Raw genomic sequence first — 20,036 nt, 5'->3', positions numbered from 1 at the left:
ATCTCCGTGGTAGGAGTAACAACTTCCTCAATTTCACCCTGTGCTTCATGTTTCTCAGAGGAGCTTACGACACTAAGGGACTCCGCTCCGGGGTCGGCTGGAGTCTGGCGAGATGGTGGACTGGTGACACCTGGCAAAACCCCGGTCTGAATCTGTGCCAACGATTGGGTGGTTTCCTCCACAGTGTCAATCTCTGGCTTCTCAGAAACGTTATTTTCTTCTGGACTGCTCTCAGAACTGGCTGACTTAATTTCAACACTAGAAGTCGTGAGAGAGGGTGAACCAGTGACGGCGGCTGTCAGTTCTGTCTGAGTCACAAAGAGGGATGGGGTGGTCTCCTCTGTTGTGTCATTCTCTGGCTTCAAGGTTGAAGCAATTGTCAACTTTTCCTCCAAACTGCTTTCTGAGTTGTAGGAGGCTAATACTGATTGAGTCACAGATGGGCTGGACAGTTCATCTGATCTGCTCTCTGAACTGCTCTCTGAACTCGATGACACACTCTGAATATTCTGTGTTGGGACAGTCTGTGTTGGGACAATCTGTGTCGGGACAGTTCTGAGCGCTGTTGCTTCCATCTCAGGCTTTGTGGTGGTTATAACGACGGAAGGTATAGATTTAACCTGTACTGGCTCTGAGGTACTTTCATAGTCCACCATTTCATCAATGTATGTCATTGCAGATGGTGTGCTGTTCACTTTAGTTTCTAATACCTTCTCAGTTAGAGGAGAAACAATGATAGGAACGCTTGTCTCTTCAACCACAGCCTCTTGTTCGGAGCTGCCCTCTGCCTCCTCTGTTGTAGGTACCTGGCTTGAAGCTTCAACTTGTTCCTCTGCCTCTGGTGTGGGTAAAACAGCATCAGTCTTCACTGGAGAAGCAGTAGAGACAAAAGTTGATTCTGAGCTCTGTGCAGGTGCAGTTATAGTTTCTAAAGACTGGCTTGAATCTTCCTTAAGCAGCATGGGACTGGTTGTAGGCAATGCTGTTTCCTCAGAAGAGAGATCAGTATGAGGACGATGAGTAAATGTTATCTCCGACCTGGCCTGTTCAAACGATTCCTCTGGTGTTGTCATGTCTGGTTTGGGGACAAATGTTGTGACAAACTGGACCACCACGTCAGACTCTGATGCTGCCTCAGTGGAATAGACAGAGGTAATTGCCTGCACTGTGCTAGCCAAGAGAGGATCTTCTGTTGAAGAAGCGTCTGTAGTGAAACCCTCACTTGTCTGGTGACCTGAGCTCTGGTCATCTGTGGAAGGTAAGACAGAGATGGTAGCTGATGGTTTTCCAGAGCCTGGTGGTCTCTCAGTTTGCTCAGTGACTCCACTCTCCTCTGTTACAGTTTCCTGTGATGTTGTTGTAGGTTCCACTGTGCTAAACAGAGAGGAAACTGTAGTAGTTGGTAAGTCTTTGGTAAAAATGTCAAGGGTTTGGTCACCTGAGCTCTCATCTTTATCAGGTAGGACTGAGATCACTGTGCTTTTCACTGAACTGGCAATATCTGATGGCTGTCCTGTGTTAGTTAGGTCTGTCTGTTTGGTTTCTTCGCTATCAGCAGTTGTTTCAGGAGAGGTAAGGTCAGCCACGGATTCATAGACAGCTGATGTTGATGTCTGCAATGGCTTGGCTGTGCTACTGTGTAAATGAGCTTCTGTTACAGGAGACTCCTGGGTGGTCATCGGACTTGTCTCATCTCCAGAACTCTCTTCATCTGTAGAACCTGTTTCTATGTCATCAACACCAGGAGTTACTAACTCCTCTGAGTCTGTTGGTGTTTCTGTCGGATCAATGGCTGCAGTCTCTTCTGGTGACATCACATGTGGCCTTACTGTGGTTGTCACTTGTTCTGCTTTGACAGTGCTGTGTACAGAAGAAGCTGTTGTAGTGACTGACATAGCAGAGGTATGGGTAAATGCATGTTGGGTAAATGCAATCTCAGACCTAGCCTGTTGGAAAGATTCTTCAGGTTTTGTCACGTCCACCTCGGGGACAAAATCTGTGACAAACTGGTCCACCACATCGAGCATTAGAGATGGCACAACAGTGGAATGGACAGACAAACTTGCCTGGGAGGAAGCTTTCTCTGTTTTCTCAGTCCTAAAGAGAGACAACCCTGTAGTAGTTGTAGTCTTTTCAATCTCTGCTGTTGCTTTTTCAGGTGACATTGTTGTGGCTGTTACCTGCTCCATTTTGACAGTGCTGTCAACTGGAGAAACTGTGGTTGTTTTAGACGCTTTACTAAAATTATCAGGGGTATGGTCACCAGAGCTCTCTTCGACTGTGGAGGTTATATCCGAAAAGGAAGAAACTGAAGGTTTCTCAGTGCTGAACAGAGAATAAACCGTAGTTGTGGACGTCATTTGTAAACGTACAGTAGCAGACTCTTTGGTAAACGTTTTAGGGGTTGGGTCACCAAAGCTTTCTTCATCTGTGGAGGTTAAATCCAAAATGGAAGCAACTGATGGTTTATCTTTGCTATACAGGGAGGAAGTGGCTTCAGAGGGTTTGGGATTTGAAGTCTTCATGTCATCCCCAGAGATGCCCTCCTCTAAAGATGAAGGTACTAGAATGTTAATCTCTGTCGCATCACCCTCCTTAGCAGCTGTTGAGGTGGGGATTGTGGTTTGGGAGGTCTCCACTACAGAGGTGAAGGTCTCAGATCCAGAGCCTTCAGAGTCATCTTCTCCTGAAGACTCATCAACAGGCAATGGGCTGGTTGGTTTCACAGTCTCTTTGTCTTCTTCAGTGGACACTGGCTTATGTTGTGTAGGAGTGTCAGACACCTTGGTGGCTTGGGTGGAACTAGATGAAGTTGTTGTGGCCTCCACTTCAGAATGCTCATCAGATGTGTCTTCTACTCTAGCTTTAACAGTAATAGGAGAAGGGGTGGTGGATAATTCAATTGCATCTGTCCGGAATTCCTCACTGCTAACTGTGGTCTGTGAGCTTGTATCTATGGGGAGAGTTGATGCTTGGGATGATACAGGGGCAGAAGGAGTAGGCTCGGTATCAGACTCCTCACCAGTGACACCATCTCCGGAGAACTCATCAATAAACACAGTTGGTGTGGAGAATGCCGTCTGAGAGCTGGACTCCGTGGATAGAGCTCTGGTTTGGGTGGTTTGAGTTACAGAGGACACAAACACTGAAGTAGACGCCTCACTAAAAACATCCTCTACAGATGACGAGGTGGTCGTTCTCACAGTCTCTGAATGTTTAACTTTTACAGACCTTCTTGTTGTCTTAGCACTTGCCTCTGCAGATATATCTACAGAGGTGACTGATGGGATTTGTGTTGTGGCCAGACTCAGTGAGTCAATTGTGGAAGACAAACAGTCATCTGTCCCAGACCCTTCAGGTTCTTTTGTCATTGTAATTGAGGACTGTGGTGTCATGGTAATGGCTGTGACTCCCCATGCTTCCTCTGTAAAGATGGTGGGGTAGAGAGGTGAGGAGAGTTCAACCATTGCCACAGTATCAGCGTCAATTATGGTTTCATCTTTAGTGATAATCTCAGGGGTTGTGGTCATGCTCTCTGTAACAGTGGAGAACAGTGTGTCCTCATCTCCGGCCTCCTCTGTAAATATGATAACTGTGCTTGTTGATGGTTTCGTACCGTGCACCACCATGGTGGGGGTCTGGTCAGTTTTGGTTTGGCTGCTTGTTGAGGTGACTATCATGACCTGCTGGTCAGTAACACCCTGGTACATAATAGAGGGGGGAGCAGTGAATGTGGATGACTGTGATCTAAAAGGCACTGTTGTATGGTCTCTGACAGTTGTGTGGTCTTTTGCTACTGTGTGGTCTCCAACAGTTGAATGATCACTCACTGTTGTACGGGCTCTCGTCGTAGTATGGTCTCTTTCGGTTATATGGAATCGGTGTGTTGTACGTTCACTCATAGTTGTGCTATCAGTCATAGTTGTGCGATCATTCACAGTAGCAGGGGGCTGTGTAGCATCTGGACTGATGGGGGTTTCAGTATCTGGGCTGACATGACCCTCATCATCTGGGCCTGGTGTGCTTGACACAATGGATTCTGTTTGGGCTGTTTCCTTGGTAAACATATCAGAGGTCTGGTCACCTGAGCTTTCATCTGAAATTAAGGCAACTGATGATTTCTTTGTACTGCTTGTTTTTCTTTCTGTCACCTCACTTTCCGGGGTCGGAGCTGTGATAGAAATAAACTTAGGTACCTCTGCAGTTGTGCCAGATAATAGGGTTTCATCAACCTCAACAGCTGTTTCTAGGCTGGTGACACTGCTGACAGACAATGTGGTAAATTCCTCCATTGTTGTTGCTGGACTAGACAGTAGAGGAGCAGTTGTGCTTGCAGGTTGCTTAGTGGACACGTCTAAATTGTCTTCACCTGAACTCTCATCCTCTGTACCATCATTCTCATCTGTAGAGTCAATTGTCATGTCACCACTACCATTCTCTGTGAAAGAGACTGTGGAAGCCTCTGATGGTTTACCTGTTATTAACATGGAAGGAGATTGGGTTGATGTGGATTCCTGTGACTGTGTGATCTCTTTTGAAGCATCAACATTTGGAGTCCAAGATGTGCTTTCAGTCTCTCTGATTTCGGTCTCATCTGTGGCTACCGTGAATAGGTCATGTGGTTGAGTGGCGGTCTCAACTACTACCTCCTCACCTGAACCCTCTGGCTGAGTTGTCTCTTGGTCATCCTCTGTCTTTGAGATTCCAGATCCCTCCAAGTCTCTGGGTGAAGAGGTGCTGTGGGTAGAATGTGTTGATGCCCCGGTTTGTTCCATCACCTGTCCAGTCGATGTATGAACAGTGGTATATCTACTGATAAACTCAATCGTTGAGACTGGTGCATTGGTAAATGTATCAGAGGTCTGGTCACCAGAACCATCCTCCTCTGTAAGGGTCAAGATTGAACTTGATGAGGTGAAAGCACTAACTGACTCTGATGTGGATGGAGTTGTTGCAACAGAGTCCTTGGTGAGCATCTCAGTTGTTGCTCCAGCTGAACTTGTATCCTCTTCTGAAGTAAGGATGGTGCTTTTCTCTGTTTCATCAAAAATGGGAACAACTGATGTTGTTCCTTTTTCTCTAGTCTGTCCAGAATCTGTTATATCAGTGAGTGCTTCCTGTGAGGTTCCGATCACTGTAGCTGATGTCTCCATTGGTTCCCGTGTCTGATCTATCAGGGTAACAATGGGAGTTGTAGATGATTCTTGGGGAATAATTTCAGCTGTGTCCCCTGATCCCTCAAATCTGAGGGTATAAATCAAACCTGTTGTTTTCTCGACAATGGCAGTGACTGAAGGCTGGGCAATTGCAATTGTTGTCTGTGAGGTGACATCTAGAGATGTTGCAATAGTAGATACCTTGGTAAACATATCAGGGGTCTGGTCAGCAGAACCATCGTCCTCTGTAATGGTCAAGATTGAACTTGAGGTCACAGTTGGTCTTGTTGTAGTGAAAACACTAACTGACTCTGATGTGGATGCAGTTGTTGCAAATGACTCCTTCGTGAACATCTCAGGTGTTGAACCACTTGACCTTCTATCCCCTTCTGAAGTGGGGGCAGTGCTTGTCTCTGTTTCATCAATAAAAGGAACAACTGATGGCATTTCATAACTTGATGGTGCCCCTGGCTGTTCTGGTCTGACTGTACCATACACTGGAGAAAGAGGGGTGGCAGCTGACTGAGAGGTAAACATATCAGAAGTCAGATCTCCTGAGCTCTCCTCCTCTAGGATGGTAGTCTCAAAATGAGCTATTTTCTCTGTACTATGTAGAGAAGAAAATGTATTAATAGCAGCAATCATTATCGACTCCACTGTTGCAATTTCCTTTGATACTGAAGTCGTTATATGACTTGGTTTCTCAGTGCTAAACAGAGAAGTTTCTGAAATTGTAGCAGTCTTTTCACTGTCTTTTGTTGCAGTGTCCTGTTGCGCTGTGGTAGGTTTCTCAGTGCTATACAGAGAATAAGTTGTATTTGTAGCATTTCTTGCAGTCTCAGCTGTTGCAGTTTCATGAGGTTCTCTGGTCAATATTTGTTTTAGCTTCTCAGTGCTAAACAGAGAAGAAACTTTAGTCGTGGACGTCATTTGTTCTGCTTTGACTGTGCTGTATTCAGAAGAAACTGTTGTAGTAACAGACTCTTTGGTAAACATATCAGGGGTCTGGTCACCTAAGCTTTTATCGCCTGTGAGTGTTACATTTGAAATTAAAGCAACTGATGGTTTCTCTGTGCTGCTTGCATCTTTTTCTGTCACCTCACTTTCCAGTGTCTGAACTGCGCTAGAAATAAACTTAGGTACCTCTGCAGTTGTGCCGATTGATAGAGTAGCATCAACCTCAACAGCTGTTTCAAGGGTGGCGTCACCACTGACAGACAATGTGGTAAATCCCTCCTTTGTTGTTGCTGGACTAGACAGGAGAGGAGCAGTCGTGTTTGCAGGTTGCTTAGTGGACACATCTGAGATGTCTTCACCTGAACTCTCGTGCTCTCTCCTTTCATCCTCAGCTATAGAGTCTATTGTCAAGTCACCACTACCCTGCTCTGTGAAGGAGGCTGTGGAAGCCTCTGTTGGTTGACCTTTGCTTGACATGGAAGGAGATTGGGTTGATGTGGATTCCTGGGACTCTGTGATCTCTATTGAAGAAACATTACTTGGACTCTCAGATGTGCTCTCAGTCACTCTGATTTCATTCTCATCGGTTGCTACAGTGAACTGGTACTGTGGTTTAGTGGTGGTTTCCACTGGTGCCTCCTCAACTGTCCCTTCAGGTTTACTTGTCTCCTGGTCGTCATCTGCTGCTGAGATTCCCGAGACCCCCATGTCTACGTAAGTGAATGCAGTGACAAATGGTGATGATGTGCTTGCTAGTCCAGTTGCTTGGTCCACAGAAGGCTCCAAAGTTTCAACTGCTGCAGTGGGAGATTCTATGGGTGATTCATCTATTTCTTCTGTGGGTGTGATGACTTTTCCTACAGTTGTGCTTTGGAATTGGGCAATGCTGATGATTGGGGAGGAAGATGTGATCATCAAAGCTTCTAAACCTAGTGATGTTGATGTAGTAGATTCCTTGGTAAACATTTCAGGTGTCAGGTAGCCAGAGCTCTCCTCATCAGTGAATGTGACCACTGAGGCTGTCACACTTGAGACAGGGCCAGCTGAAGGTCCATCTGTGCCTGTTGGTTCTTCTGTCTGCTCAACCCCCTTGGTTCCATTAGTTACTTCAGTGCTTACTGATTTTGTAACCAATGAGTCTGTTGAAGATGATGTAGTATGCAGTGGGACTGTTGTAATAGCAGATGTGTCATCACCTGAAATCTCACCCTCTGTGGCATCACTTTCTGAAATAGAGGGTTCTGTCAAGTCTCCACTTCCTTGCTCAGACAATGAAGCAGTAGCTGATTCTATTGTCTCAGCTGTGCTAGTGGATAGAGGGTTTTGGGATGATGTAGATTCTTGGCTGAGCTGTGTGGACTGTGTTGAGGATGCAACACCTAGAGCCTCAGATTTACTCTCGGTCTCTTTGATTTCTGTCTCATCTGTGACTAGAGAGAACAGGTCCTGTGGTTTAGTGGTGGTCTCATCTACTACCTCCACACCTAATCCCTCTGCCTGAGTTGTCTCTTGGTCATCCTCTGTCTTTGAGATTCCAGATCCCTCCAAGTCTCTGGGTGAAGAGGTGCTGTGGGTATACTGTGTTGATGCACTGTTTTGTTCCATCACCTGTCCAGTCGATGTATGAACAGTGGAATAACTGCTGACAAACTCAATCGTTGAAACTGGTGCCTTGGTAAACATATCGGGGGTCTGGTCACCAGAACCATCTTCCTCTGTAAGGGTCAAGATTGAACTTGAGGTCACTGTTGGTCTTGATGCAGTGAAAGCACTAACTGACTCTGATGTGGATGAAGTTGTTGCAACAGAGTCCTTGGTGAACATCTCAGTTGTTGCTCCAGCTGAGCTTGTATCCTCTTCTGAAGGGAGGATGGTGCTTGTCTCTGTTTCATCAAGAATGGGAACAACTGATGGCATTTCTGAGCTTGATGGTACCTCTGGCTGTTCTGGTCTGACTGTACTATACACTGGAGAAAGAAGGGTGGCAGCTGACTGAGAGGTAAACATATCAGAAGTCAGATCTCCTGAGCTCTCCTCCTCTAGGATGGTAGTTTCAACATGAGCAGTTTTCTCTGTAGTATGTGGAGAAGAAACTGTAGAAGCAGCAGCAGTCATTTTCGACTCCACTGTTGCAGTTTCCTGTGATACCGACGTCGTTATATGTCCTGGCTTCTCAGTGCTAAACAGAGAAGTTGCTATTGTTGTAGAAGTATTTTTACTATCTGATGTTGCAGTTTCCTGTGACGCTGTGGTAGGCTTCTCAGTGCTATACAGAGAATAAGCTGAAGTGATTGTAATCTTTGATATTTCAGCAGCTGCAGTTTCATGTGATGCTGTAGTCACTACTTGTATTGGCTTCTTAGTACTGAACAGAGAAGAAACTGTTATTGTTCCTGTGTCTTTGGTAAACATATCAGGTGTCTGATCACCTGAGCTCACTTTTTCTGTGGTGAGGACTGAACTTCTGTCAGGGGCAGTGCTGAGGATTGTAAGTTCTCCCTCAAGTTGTTTGGTAGTTTGAGCAGTTGAAGGTTTATTTTCAACGAGTGAAGCCTCTGCAGTACTGTCATTGAACACCTCTTCAATGTCTGGAGATATGGATGATGTGACAGCAATGTAAGCTAAAGTTGTTGCTTCTGTGCCGTACAAAGAAGATATAGGTGTCACAGAGGAAGTCTTCGTAAAAATCTCAGTTGTTTGGTCACCTGAGCTTTCTTCATCTGTAGAGGTGAGGAATGAACTTGACTCTATGTCACCGGTAATAGTGGTAACTGTTGATTTCTCTGTTACTTGTCCTGCTTTCTCTGTGCCATATAGAGACGAAGCAGAAGTTGGAGCTGTCTTTGAGGTCTCATCTGTTGCAAATTCATGTGACGCTGTGATTCCGACATGTCCTGGTTTCTCTGGACTGAAAAGAGCGGAGACCGTGGTGGTTTCATTGTCTTTGGTAAACATATCAAGAATTGAACTTTTCTCTATATCATCAATAAGGGGAATACCTGATGTCCTTCCAGTTTCTCTAATCGGTCCAGATTCTGTTATATCAGTGAGTGCTTTCTGTGAGGTTCCGATCACTGTAGCTGATGTCTCCATTGGTTCCCGTGTCTGATCTATCAGGGTAACAATGGGAGTCGTAGATGATTCTTGGGGAATAATTTCAGCTGTGTCCCCTGATCCCTCATCTCTGAGGGTATAAATCAAACCTGTTGTTTTCTCGACAATGGCAGTGACTGAAGGCTGGGCAATTGCAATTGTTGTCTGTGAGGTGACATCCAGAGATGTTGCAATAGTAGATACCTTGGTAAACATATCAGGGGTCTGGTCACCAGAACCATCTTCCTCTGTAAGGGTCAAGATTGAACTTGAGGTCACTGTTGGTCTTGATGCAGTGAAAGCACTAACTGACTCTGATGTGGATGAAGTTGTTGCAACAGAGTCCTTGGTGAACATCTCAGTTGTTGCTCCAGCTGAGCTTGTATCCTCTTCTGTAGGGAGGATGGTGCTTGTCTCTGTTTCATCAAGAATGGGAACAACTGATGGCATTTCTGAGCTTGATGGTACCTCTGGCTGTTCTGGTCTGACTGTACTATACACTGGAGAAAGAAGGGTGGCAGCTGACTGAGAGGTAAACATATCAGAAGTCAGATCTCCTGAGCTCTCCTCCTCTAGGATGGTAGTTTCAACATGAGCAGTTTTCTCTGTAGTATGTGGAGAAGAAAATGTAGAAGCAGCAGCAGTCATTTTCGACTCCACTGTTGCAGTTTCCTGTGATACCGACGTCGTTATATGTCCTGGCTTCTCAGTGCTAAACAGAGAAGTTGCTATAGTTGTAGAAGTATTTTTACTATCTGCTGTTGCAGTTTCCTGTGACGCTGTGGTAGGCTTCTCAGTGCTATACAGAGAATAAGCTGAAGTGATTGTAATCTTTGATATTTCAGCTGCTGCAGTTTCATGTGATGCTGTAGTCACTACTTGTATTGGCTTCTTAGTACTGAACAGAGAAGAAACTGTTATTGTTCCTGTGTCTTTGGTAAACATATCAGGTGTCTGATCACCTGAGCTCACTTTTTCTGTGGTGAGGACTGAACTTCTGTCAGGGGCAGTGCTGAGGATTGTAAGTTCTCCCTCAAGTTGTTTGGTAGTTTGAGCAGTTGAAGGTTTATTTTCAACGAGTGAAGCCTCTGCAGTACTGTCATTGAACACCTCTTCAATGTCTGGAGATATGGATGATGTGACAGCAATGTAAGCTAAAGTTGTTGCTTCTGTGCCGTACAAAGAAGATATAGGTGTCACAGAGGAAGTCTTTGTAAAAATCTCAGTTGTTTGGTCACCTGAGCTTTCTTCATCTGTAGAGGTGAGGAATGAACTTGACTCTATGTCACCGGTAATAGTGGTAACTGTTGATTTCTCTGTTACTTGTCCTGCTTTCTCTGTGCCATATAGAGACGAAGCAGAAGTTGGAGCTGTCTTTGAGGTCTCATCTGTTGCAAATTCATGTGACGCTGTGATTCCGACATGTCCTGGTTTCTCTGGACTGAAAAGAGCGGAGACCGTGGTGGTTTCATTGTCTTTGGTAAACATATCAAGAATTGAACTTTTCTCTATATCATCAATAAGGGAATACCTGATGTCCTTCCAGTTTCTCTAATCGGTCCAGATTCTGTTATATCAGTGAGTGCTTTCTGTGAGGTTCCGATCACTGTAGCTGATGTCTCCATTGGTTCCCGTGTCTGATCTATCAGGGTAACAATGGGAGTCGTAGATGATTCTTGGGGAATAATTTCAGCTGTGTCCCCTGATCCCTCATCTCTGAGGGTATAAATCAAACCTGTTGTTTTCTCGACAATGGCAGTGACTGAAGGCTGGGCAATTGCAATTGTTGTCTGTGAGGTGACATCCAGAGATGTTGCAATAGTAGATACCTTGGTAAACATATCAGGGGTCTGGTCACCAGAACCATCGTCCTCTGTAATGGTCAAGATTGAACTTGAGGTCACAGTTGGTCTTGTTGTAGTGAAAACACTATCTGACTCTGATGTGGATGCAGTTCTTGCAAATGACTCCTTAGTGAACATCTCAGGTGTTGAACCACTTGACCTTCTATCCCCTTCTGAAGTGGGGGCGGTGCTTGTCTCTGTTTCATCAATAAAAGGAACAACTGATGGCATTTCAGATCTTGATGGTGCCCCTGGCTGTTCTGGTCTGACTGTACCATACACTGGAGAAAGAGGGTGGCAGCTGACTGAGAGGTAAACATATCAGAAGTCAGATCTCCTGAGCTCTCCTCCTCTAGGATGGTAGTTTCAACATGAGCAGTTTTCTCTGTAGTATGTGGAGAAGAAACTGTAGAAGCAGCAGCAGTCATTTTCGACTCCACTGTTGCAGTTTCCTGTGATACCGACGTCGTTATATGTCCTGGCTTCTCAGTGCTAAACAGAGAAGTTGCTATTGTTGTAGAAGTATTTTTACTATCTGATGTTGCAGTTTCCTGTGACGCTGTGGTAGGCTTCTCAGTGCTATACAGAGAATAAGCTGAAGTGATTGTAATCTTTGATATTTCAGCAGCTGCAGTTTCATGTGATGCTGTAGTCACTACTTGTATTGGCTTCTTAGTACTGAACAGAGAAGAAACTGTTATTGTTCCTGTGTCTTTGGTAAACATATCAGGTGTCTGATCACCTGAGCTCACTTTTTCTGTGGTGAGGACTGAACTTCTGTCAGGGGCAGTGCTGAGGATTGTAAGTTCTCCCTCAAGTTGTTTGGTAGTTTGAGCAGTTGAAGGTTTATTTTCAACGAGTGAAGCCTCTGCAGTACTGTCATTGAACACCTCTTCAATGTCTGGAGATATGGATGATGTGACAGCAATGTAAGCTAAAGTTGTTGCTTCTGTGCCGTACAAAGAAGATATAGGTGTCACAGAGGAAGTCTTCGTAAAAATCCCAGTTGTTTGGTCACCTGAGCTTTCTTCATCTGTAGAGGTGAGGAATGAACTTGACTCTATGTCACCGGTAATAGTGGTAACTGTTGATTTCTCTGTTACTTGTCCTGCTTTCTCTGTGCCATATAGAGACGAAGCAGAAGTTGGAGCTGTCTTTGAGGTCTCATCTGTTGCAAATTCATGTGACGCTGTGATTCCGACATGTCCTGGTTTCTCTGGACTGAAAAGAGCGGAGACCGTGGTGGTTTCATTGTCTTTGGTAAACATATCAAGAATTGAACTTTTCTCTATATCATCAATAAGGGGAATACCTGATGTCCTTCCAGTTTCTCTAATCGGTCCAGATTCTGTTATATCAGTGAGTGCTTTCTGTGAGGTTCCGATCACTGTAGCTGATGTCTCCATTGGTTCCCGTGTCTGATCTATCAGGGTAACAATGGGAGTCGTAGATGATTCTTGGGGAATAATTTCAGCTGTGTCCCCTGATCCCTCATCTCTGAGGGTATAAATCAAACCTGTTGTTTTCTCGACAATGGCAGTGACTGAAGGCTGGGCAATTGCAATTGTTGTCTGTGAGGTGACATCCAGAGATGTTGCAATAGTAGATACCTTGGTAAACATATCAGGGGTCTTGTCACCAGAACCATCGTCCTCTGTAATGGTCAAGATTGAACTTGAGGTCACAGTTGGTCTTGTTGTAGTGAAAACACTATCTGACTCTGATGTGGATGCAGTTCTTGCAAATGACTCCTTAGTGAACATCTCAGGTGTTGAACCACTTGACCTTCTATCCCCTTCTGAAGTGGGGGCGGTGCTTGTCTCTGTTTCATCAATAAAAGGAACAACTGATGGCATTTCAGATCTTGATGGTGCCCCTGGCTGTTCTGGTCTGACTGTACCATACACTGGAGAAAGAGGGGTGGCAGCTGACTGAGAGGTAAACATATCAGAAGTCAGATCTCCTGAGCTCTCCTCCTCTAGGATGGTAGTTTCAACATGAGCAGTTTTCTCTGTAGTATGTGGAGAAGAAACTGTAGAAGCAGCAGCAGTCATTTTCGACTCCACTGTTGCAATTTCCTTTGATACTGAAGTCGTTATATGACATGGTTTCTCAGTGCTAAACAGAGAAGTTGCTGAAATTGTAGCAGTCTTTTCACTGTCTTTTGTTGCAGTGTCCTGTTGCACTGTGGTAGGTTTCTCAGTGCTATACAGAGAATAAGTTGTATTTGTAGCATGTCTTGCAGTCTCAGCTGTTGCAGTTTCATGAGATTCTCTGGTCAATATTTGTTTTAGCTTCTCAGTGCTAAACAGAGAAGAAACTTTAGTCGTGGACGTCATTTGTTCTGCTTTGACTGTGCTGTATTCAGAAGAAACCGTTGTAGTAACAGACTCTTTGGTAAACATATCAGGGGTCGGGTCACCTGAGCTTTTATCGCCTGTGAGTGTTACATTTGAAATTAAAGCAACTGATGGTTTCTCTGTGCTGCTTGTATCTTTTTCTGTCACCTCACTTTCCAGTGTCTGAACTGCGCTAGAAATAAACTTAGGTACCTCTGCAGTTGTGCCGATTGATAGAGTAGCATCAACCTCAACAGCTGTATCAAGGGTGGCGTCACCACTGACAGACAATGTGGTAAATCCCTCCTTTGTTGTTGCTGGACTAGACAGGAGAGGAGCAGTCGTGTTTGCAGGTTGCTTAGTGGACACATCTGAGATGTCTTCACCTGAACTCTCGTGCTCTCTCCGTTCATCCTCAGCTATAGAGTCTATTGTCAAGTCACCACTACCCTGCTCTGTGAAGGAGGCTTTGGAAGCCTCTGTTGGTTTACCTGTGCTTGACATGGAAGGAGATTGGGTTGATGTGGATTCTTGGGACTCTGTGATCTCTATTGAAGAAACATTCCTTTGACTCTCAGATGTGCTCTCAGTCTCTCTGATTTCATTCTCATCGGTTGCTTCAGTGAACTGGTACTGTGGTTTAGTGGTGGTTTCCACTGGTGCCTCCTCAACTGTCCCTTCAGGTTTACTTGTCTCCTGGTCGTCATCTGCTGCTGAGATTCCCGAGACCACCATGTCTACGTAAGTGAATGCAGTGACAAATGGTGATGATGTGCTTGCTAGTCCAGTTGCTTGGTCCACAGAAGGCTCCAAAGTTTCAACTGCTGCAGTGGGAGATTCTATGGGTGATTCATCTATTTCTTCTGTGGGTGTGATGACTTTTCCTACAGTTGTGCTTTGGAATTGGTCAATGCTGATGATTGGGGAGGAAGATGTGATCATCAAAGCTTCTGAACCTAGTGATGTTGATGTAGTAGATTCCTTGGTAAACATTTCAGTTGTCAGGTAGCCAGAGCTCTCCTCATCAGTGAATGTGACCACTGAGGCTGTCACACTTGAGACAGGGCCAGCTGAAGGTCCATCTGTGCCTGTTGGTTCTTCTGTCTGCTCAACCCCCTTTGTTCCATTAGTTACTTCAGTGCTTACTGATTTTGTAAACAATGAGTCTGTTGAAGATGATGTAGTATGCAGTGGGACTGTTGTAATAGCAGATGTGTCATCACCTGAACTCTCGCCCTCTGTGGCATCACTTTCTGAAATAGAAGGTTCTGTCAAGTCTCCACTTCCTTGCTCAGACAATGAAGCAGTAGCTGATTCTATTGTCTCAGCTGTGCTGGTGGATAGAGGGTTTTGGGATGATGTAGATTCTTGGCTGAGCTGTGTGGACTGTGTTGAGGATGCAACACCTAGAGCCTCAGATTTACTCTCGGTCTCTTTGATTTCTGTCTCATCTGTGACTAGAGAGAACAGGTCCTGTGGTTTAGTGGTGGTCTCATCTACTACCTCCACACCTAATCCCTCTGCCTGAGTTGTCTCTTGGTCATCCTCTGTCTTTGAGATTCCAGATCCCTCCAAGTCTCTGGGTGAAGAGGTGCTGTGGGTATACTGTGTTGATGCACTGTTTTGTTCCATCACCTGTCCAGTCGATGTATGAACAGTGGAATAACTGCTGACAAACTCAATCGTTGAAACTGGTGCCTTGGTAAACATATCGGGGGTCTGGTCACCAGAACCATCTTCCTCTGTAAGGGTCAAGATTGAACTTGAGGTCACTGTTGGTCTTGATGCAGTGAAAGCACTAACTGACTCTGATGTGGATGAAGTTGTTGCAACAGAGTCCTTGGTGAACATCTCAGTTGTTGCTCCAGCTGAGCTTGTATCCTCTTCTGAAGGGAGGATGGTGCTTGTCTCTGTTTCATCAAGAATGGGAACAACTGATGGCATTTCTGAGCTTGATGGTACCTCTGGCTGTTCTGGTCTGACTGTACTATACACTGGAGAAAGAAGGGTGGCAGCTGACTGAGAGGTAAACATATCAGAAGTCAGATCTCCTGAGCTCTCCTCCTCTAGGATGGTAGTTTCAACATGAGCAGTTTTCTCTGTAGTATGTGGAGAAGAAACTGTAGAAGCAGCAGCAGTCATTTTCGACTCCACTGTTGCAGTTTCCTGTGATACCGACGTCGTTATATGTCCTGGCTTCTCAGTGCTAAACAGAGAAGTTGCTATTGTTGTAGAAGTATTTTTACTATCTGATGTTGCAGTTTCCTGTGACGCTGTGGTAGGCTTCTCAGTGCTATACAGAGAATAAGCTGAAGTGATTGTAATCTTTGATATTTCAGCAGCTGCAGTTTCATGTGATGCTGTAGTCACTACTTGTATTGGCTTCTTAGTACTGAACAGAGAAGAAACTGTTATTGTTCCTGTGTCTTTGGTAAACATATCAGGTGTCTGATCACCTGAGCTCACTTTTTCTGTGGTGAGGACTGAACTTCTGTCAGGGGCAGTGCTGAGGATTGTAAGTTCTCCTCAAGTTGTTTGGTAGTTTGAACAGTTGAAGGTTTATTTTCAACGAGTGAAGCCTCTGCAGTACTGTCATTGAACACCTCTTCAATGTCTGGAGATATGGATGATGTGACAGCAATGTAAGCTAAAGTTGTTGCTTCTGTGCCGTACAAAGAAGATATAGGTGTCACAGAGGAAGTCTTCGTAAAAATCTCAGTTGTTTGGTCACCTGAGCTTTCTTCATCTGTAGAGGTGAGGAATGAACTTGACTCTATGTCACCGGTAATAGTGGTAACTGTTGATTTCTCTGTTACTTGTCCTGCTTTCTCTGTGCCATATAGAGACGAAGCAGAAGTTGGAGCTGTCTTTGAGGTCTCATCTGTTGCAAATTCATGTGACGCTGTGATTCCGACATGTCCTGGTTTCTCTGGACTGAAAAGAGCGGAGACCGTGGTGGTTTCATTGTCTTTGGTAAACATATCAAGAATTGAACTTTTCTCTATATCATCAATAAGGGGAATACCTGATGTCCTTCCAGTTTCTCTAATCGGTCCAGATTCTGTTATATCAGTGAGTGCTTTCTGTGAGGTTCCGATCACTGTAGCTGATGTCTCCATTGGTTCCCGTGTCTGATCTATCAGGGTAACAATGGGAGTCGTAGATGATTCTTGGGGAATAATTTCAGCTGTGTCCCCTGATCCCTCATCTCTGAGGGTATAAATCAAACCTGTTGTTTTCTCGACAATGGCAGTGACTGAAGGCTGGGCAATTGCAATTGTTGTCTGTGAGGTGACATCCAGAGATGTTGCAATAGTAGATACCTTGGTAAACATATCAGGGGTCTGGTCACCAGAACCATCGTCCTCTGTAATGGTCAAGATTGAACTTGAGGTCACAGTTGGTCTTGTTGTAGTGAAAACACTATCTGACTCTGATGTGGATGCAGTTCTTGCAAATGACTCCTTAGTGAACATCTCAGTTGTTGAACCACTTGACCTTCTATCCCCTTCTGAAGTGGGGGCGGTGCTTGTCTCTGTTTCATCAATAAAAGGAACAACTGATGGCATTTCAGATCTTGATGGTGCCCCTGGCTGTTCTGGTCTGACTGTACCAAACACTGGAGAAAGAGGGGTGGCAGCTGACTGAGAGGTAAACATATCAGAAGTCAGATCTCCTGAGCTCTCCTCCTCTAGGATGGTAGTTTCAACATGAGCAGTTTTCTCTGTAGTATGTGGAGAAGAAACTGTAGAAGCAGCAGCAGTCATTTTCGACTCCACTGTTGCAGTTTCCTGTGATACCGACGTCGTTATATGTCCTGGCTTCTCAGTGCTAAACAGAGAAGTTGCTATTGTTGTAGAAGTATTTTTACTATCTGATGTTGCAGTTTCCTGTGACGCTGTGGTAGGCTTCTCAGTGCTATACAGAGAATAAGCTGAAGTGATTGTAATCTTTGATATTTCAGCAGCTGCAGTTTCATGTGATGCTGTAGTCACTACTTGTATTGGCTTCTTAGTACTGAACAGAGAAGAAACTGTTATTGTTCCTGTGTCTTTGGTAAACATATCAGGTGTCTGATCACCTGAGCTCACTTTTTCTGTGGTGAGGACTGAACTTCTGTCAGGGGCAGTGCTGAGGATTGTAAGTTCTCCCTCAAGTTGTTTGGTAGTTTGAGCAGTTGAAGGTTTATTTTCAACGAGTGAAGCCTCTGCAGTACTGTCATTGAACACCTCTTCAATGTCTGGAGATATGGATGATGTGACAGCAATGTAAGCTAAAGTTGTTGCTTCTGTGCCGTACAAAGAAGATATAGGTGTCACAGAGGAAGTCTTCGTAAAAATCTCAGTTGTTTGGTCACCTGAGCTTTCTTCATCTGTAGAGGTGAGGAATGAACTTGACTCTATGTCACCGGTAATAGTGGTAACTGTTGATTTCTCTGTTACTTGTCCTGCTTTCTCTGTGCCATATAGAGACGAAGCAGAAGTTGGAGCTGTCTTTGAGGTCTCATCTGTTGCAAATTCATGTGACGCTGTGATTCCGACATGTCCTGGTTTCTCTGGACTGAAAAGAGCGGAGACCGTGGTGGTTTCATTGTCTTTGGTAAACATATCAAGAATTGAACTTTTCTCTATATCATCAATAAGGGGAATACCTGATGTCCTTCCAGTTTCTCTAATCGGTCCAGATTCTGTTATATCAGTGAGTGCTTTCTGTGAGGTTCCGATCACTGTAGCTGATGTCTCCATTGGTTCCCGTGTCTGATCTATCAGGGTAACAATGGGAGTCGTAGATGATTCTTGGGGAATAATTTCAGCTGTGTCCCCTGATCCCTCATCTCTGAGGGTATAAATCAAACCTGTTGTTTTCTCAACAATGGCAGTGACTGAAGGCTGGGCAATTGCAATTGTTGTCTGTGAGGTGACATCCAGAGATGTTGCAATAGTAGATACCTTGGTAAACATATGAGGGGTCTGGTCACCAGAACCATCGTCCTCTGTAATGGTCAAGATTAAACTTGAGGTCACAGTTGGTCTTGTTGTAGTGAAAACACTAACTGACTCTGATGTGGTTGCAGTTCTTGAAAATGACTCCTTAGTGAACATCTCAGGTGTTGAACCACTTAACCTTCTATCCCCTTCTGAAGTGGGGGCAGTGCTTGTCTCTGTTTCATCAATAAAAGGAACAACTGATGGCATTTCAGAACTTGATGGTGCCCCTGGCTGTTCTGGTCTGACTGTACCATACACTGGAGAAAGAGGGGTGGCAGCTGACTGAGAGGTAAACATATCAGAAGTCAGATCTCCTGAGCTCTCCTCCTCTAGGATGGTAGTCTCAAAATGAGCTATTTTCTCTGTACTATGTAGAGAAGAAAATGTATTAGCAGCAGCAGTCATTATCGACTCCACTGTTGCAATTTCCTTTGATACTGAAGTTGTTGTATGACTTGGTTTCTCAGTGCTAAACAGAGAAGTTGCTGAAATTGTAGCAGTCTTTTCACTGTCTTTTGTTGCAGTGTCCTGTTGCACTGTGGTAGGTTTCTCAGGGCTATACAGAGATGAAGTTGTATTTGTAGCATTTCTTGCAGTCTCAGCTGTTGCAGTTTCATGAGGTTCTCTGGTCAATATTTGTTTTAGCTTCTCAGTGCTAAACAGAGAAGAAACTTTAGTCGTGGACGTCATTTGTTCTGCTTTGACTGTGCTGTATTCAGAAGAAACCGTTGTAGTAACAGACTCTTTGGTAAACATATCAGGGGTCTGGTCACCTGAGCTTTTATCGCCTGTGAGTGTTACATTTGAAATTAAAGCAACTAATGGTTTCTCTGTGCTGCTTGCATCGTTTTCTGTCACCTCACTTTCCGGTGTCTGAACTGCGCTAGAAATAAACTTAGGTACCTCTGCAGTTGTGCCGATTGATAGAGTAGCATCAACCTCAACAGCTGTTTCAAGGGTGGCGTCACCACTGACAGACAATGTGGTAAATCCCTCCTTTGTTGTTGCTGGACTAGACAGGAGAGGAGCAGTCGTGTTTGCAGGTTGCTTAGTGGACACATCTGAGATGTCTTCATCTGAACTCTCGTGCTCTCTCCGTTCATCCTCAGCTATAGAGTCTATTGTCATGTCACCACTACCCTGCTCTGTGAAGGAAGCTGTGGAAGCCTCTGTTGGTTTACCTGTGCTTGACATGGAAGGAGATTGGGTTGATGTGGATTCTTGGGACTGTGTGATCTTTATTGAAGAAACATTCCTTTGACTCTCAGATGTGCTCTCAGTCTCTCTGATTTCATTCTCATCGGTTGCTACAGTGAACTGGTACTGTGGTTTAGTGGTGGTTTCCACTGGTGCCTCCTCAACTGACCCTTCAGGTTTACTTGTCTCCTGGTCGTCATCTGCTGCTGAGATTCCCGAGACCCCCATGTCTACGTAAGTGAATGCAGTGACAAATGGTGATGATGTGCTTGCTAGTCCAGTTGCTTGGTCCACAGAAGGCTCCAAAGTTTCAACTGCTGCAGTGGGAGATTCTATGGGTGATTCATCTATTTCTTCTGTGGGTGTGATGACTTTTCCTACAGTTGTGCTTTGGAATTGGTCAATGCTGATGATTGGGGAGGAATATGTGATCATCAAAGCTTCTGAACCTAGTGATGTTGA

At 44.7% G+C, this 20,036-nt stretch overlaps 2 protein-coding genes across 2 annotated transcripts in view; both read right to left on the bottom strand.

The window, feature by feature from the left end:
• Positions 1–20,036, bottom strand: part of LOC115119893 (versican core protein-like) — a 60,222-nt gene that overhangs the window by 14,720 nt on the left and 25,466 nt on the right. The gene's annotated exons all lie outside the window — the stretch shown is intronic.
• LOC135565340 (mucin-2-like) lies at positions 12,150–16,306 on the bottom strand. The gene is made up of 5 exons (XM_065011805.1): positions 16,206–16,306; positions 15,760–15,880; positions 13,361–15,714; positions 12,567–13,288; positions 12,150–12,271 (listed from the first exon to the last, which is right to left on the bottom strand). Exons 1-5 carry the CDS (start codon positions 16,304–16,306, stop codon positions 12,150–12,152), a joined length of 3,420 nt encoding a protein of 1,139 aa, XP_064867877.1.

Source organism: Oncorhynchus nerka, linkage group LG27 (assembly GCF_034236695.1).
Source record: "Oncorhynchus nerka isolate Pitt River linkage group LG27, Oner_Uvic_2.0, whole genome shotgun sequence".
Lineage (NCBI taxonomy): Eukaryota > Metazoa > Chordata > Actinopteri > Salmoniformes > Salmonidae > Oncorhynchus > Oncorhynchus nerka.
Note: the sequence above shows the minus strand (reverse complement) of the source record. Positions and strands in the feature narration are given on the sequence as shown.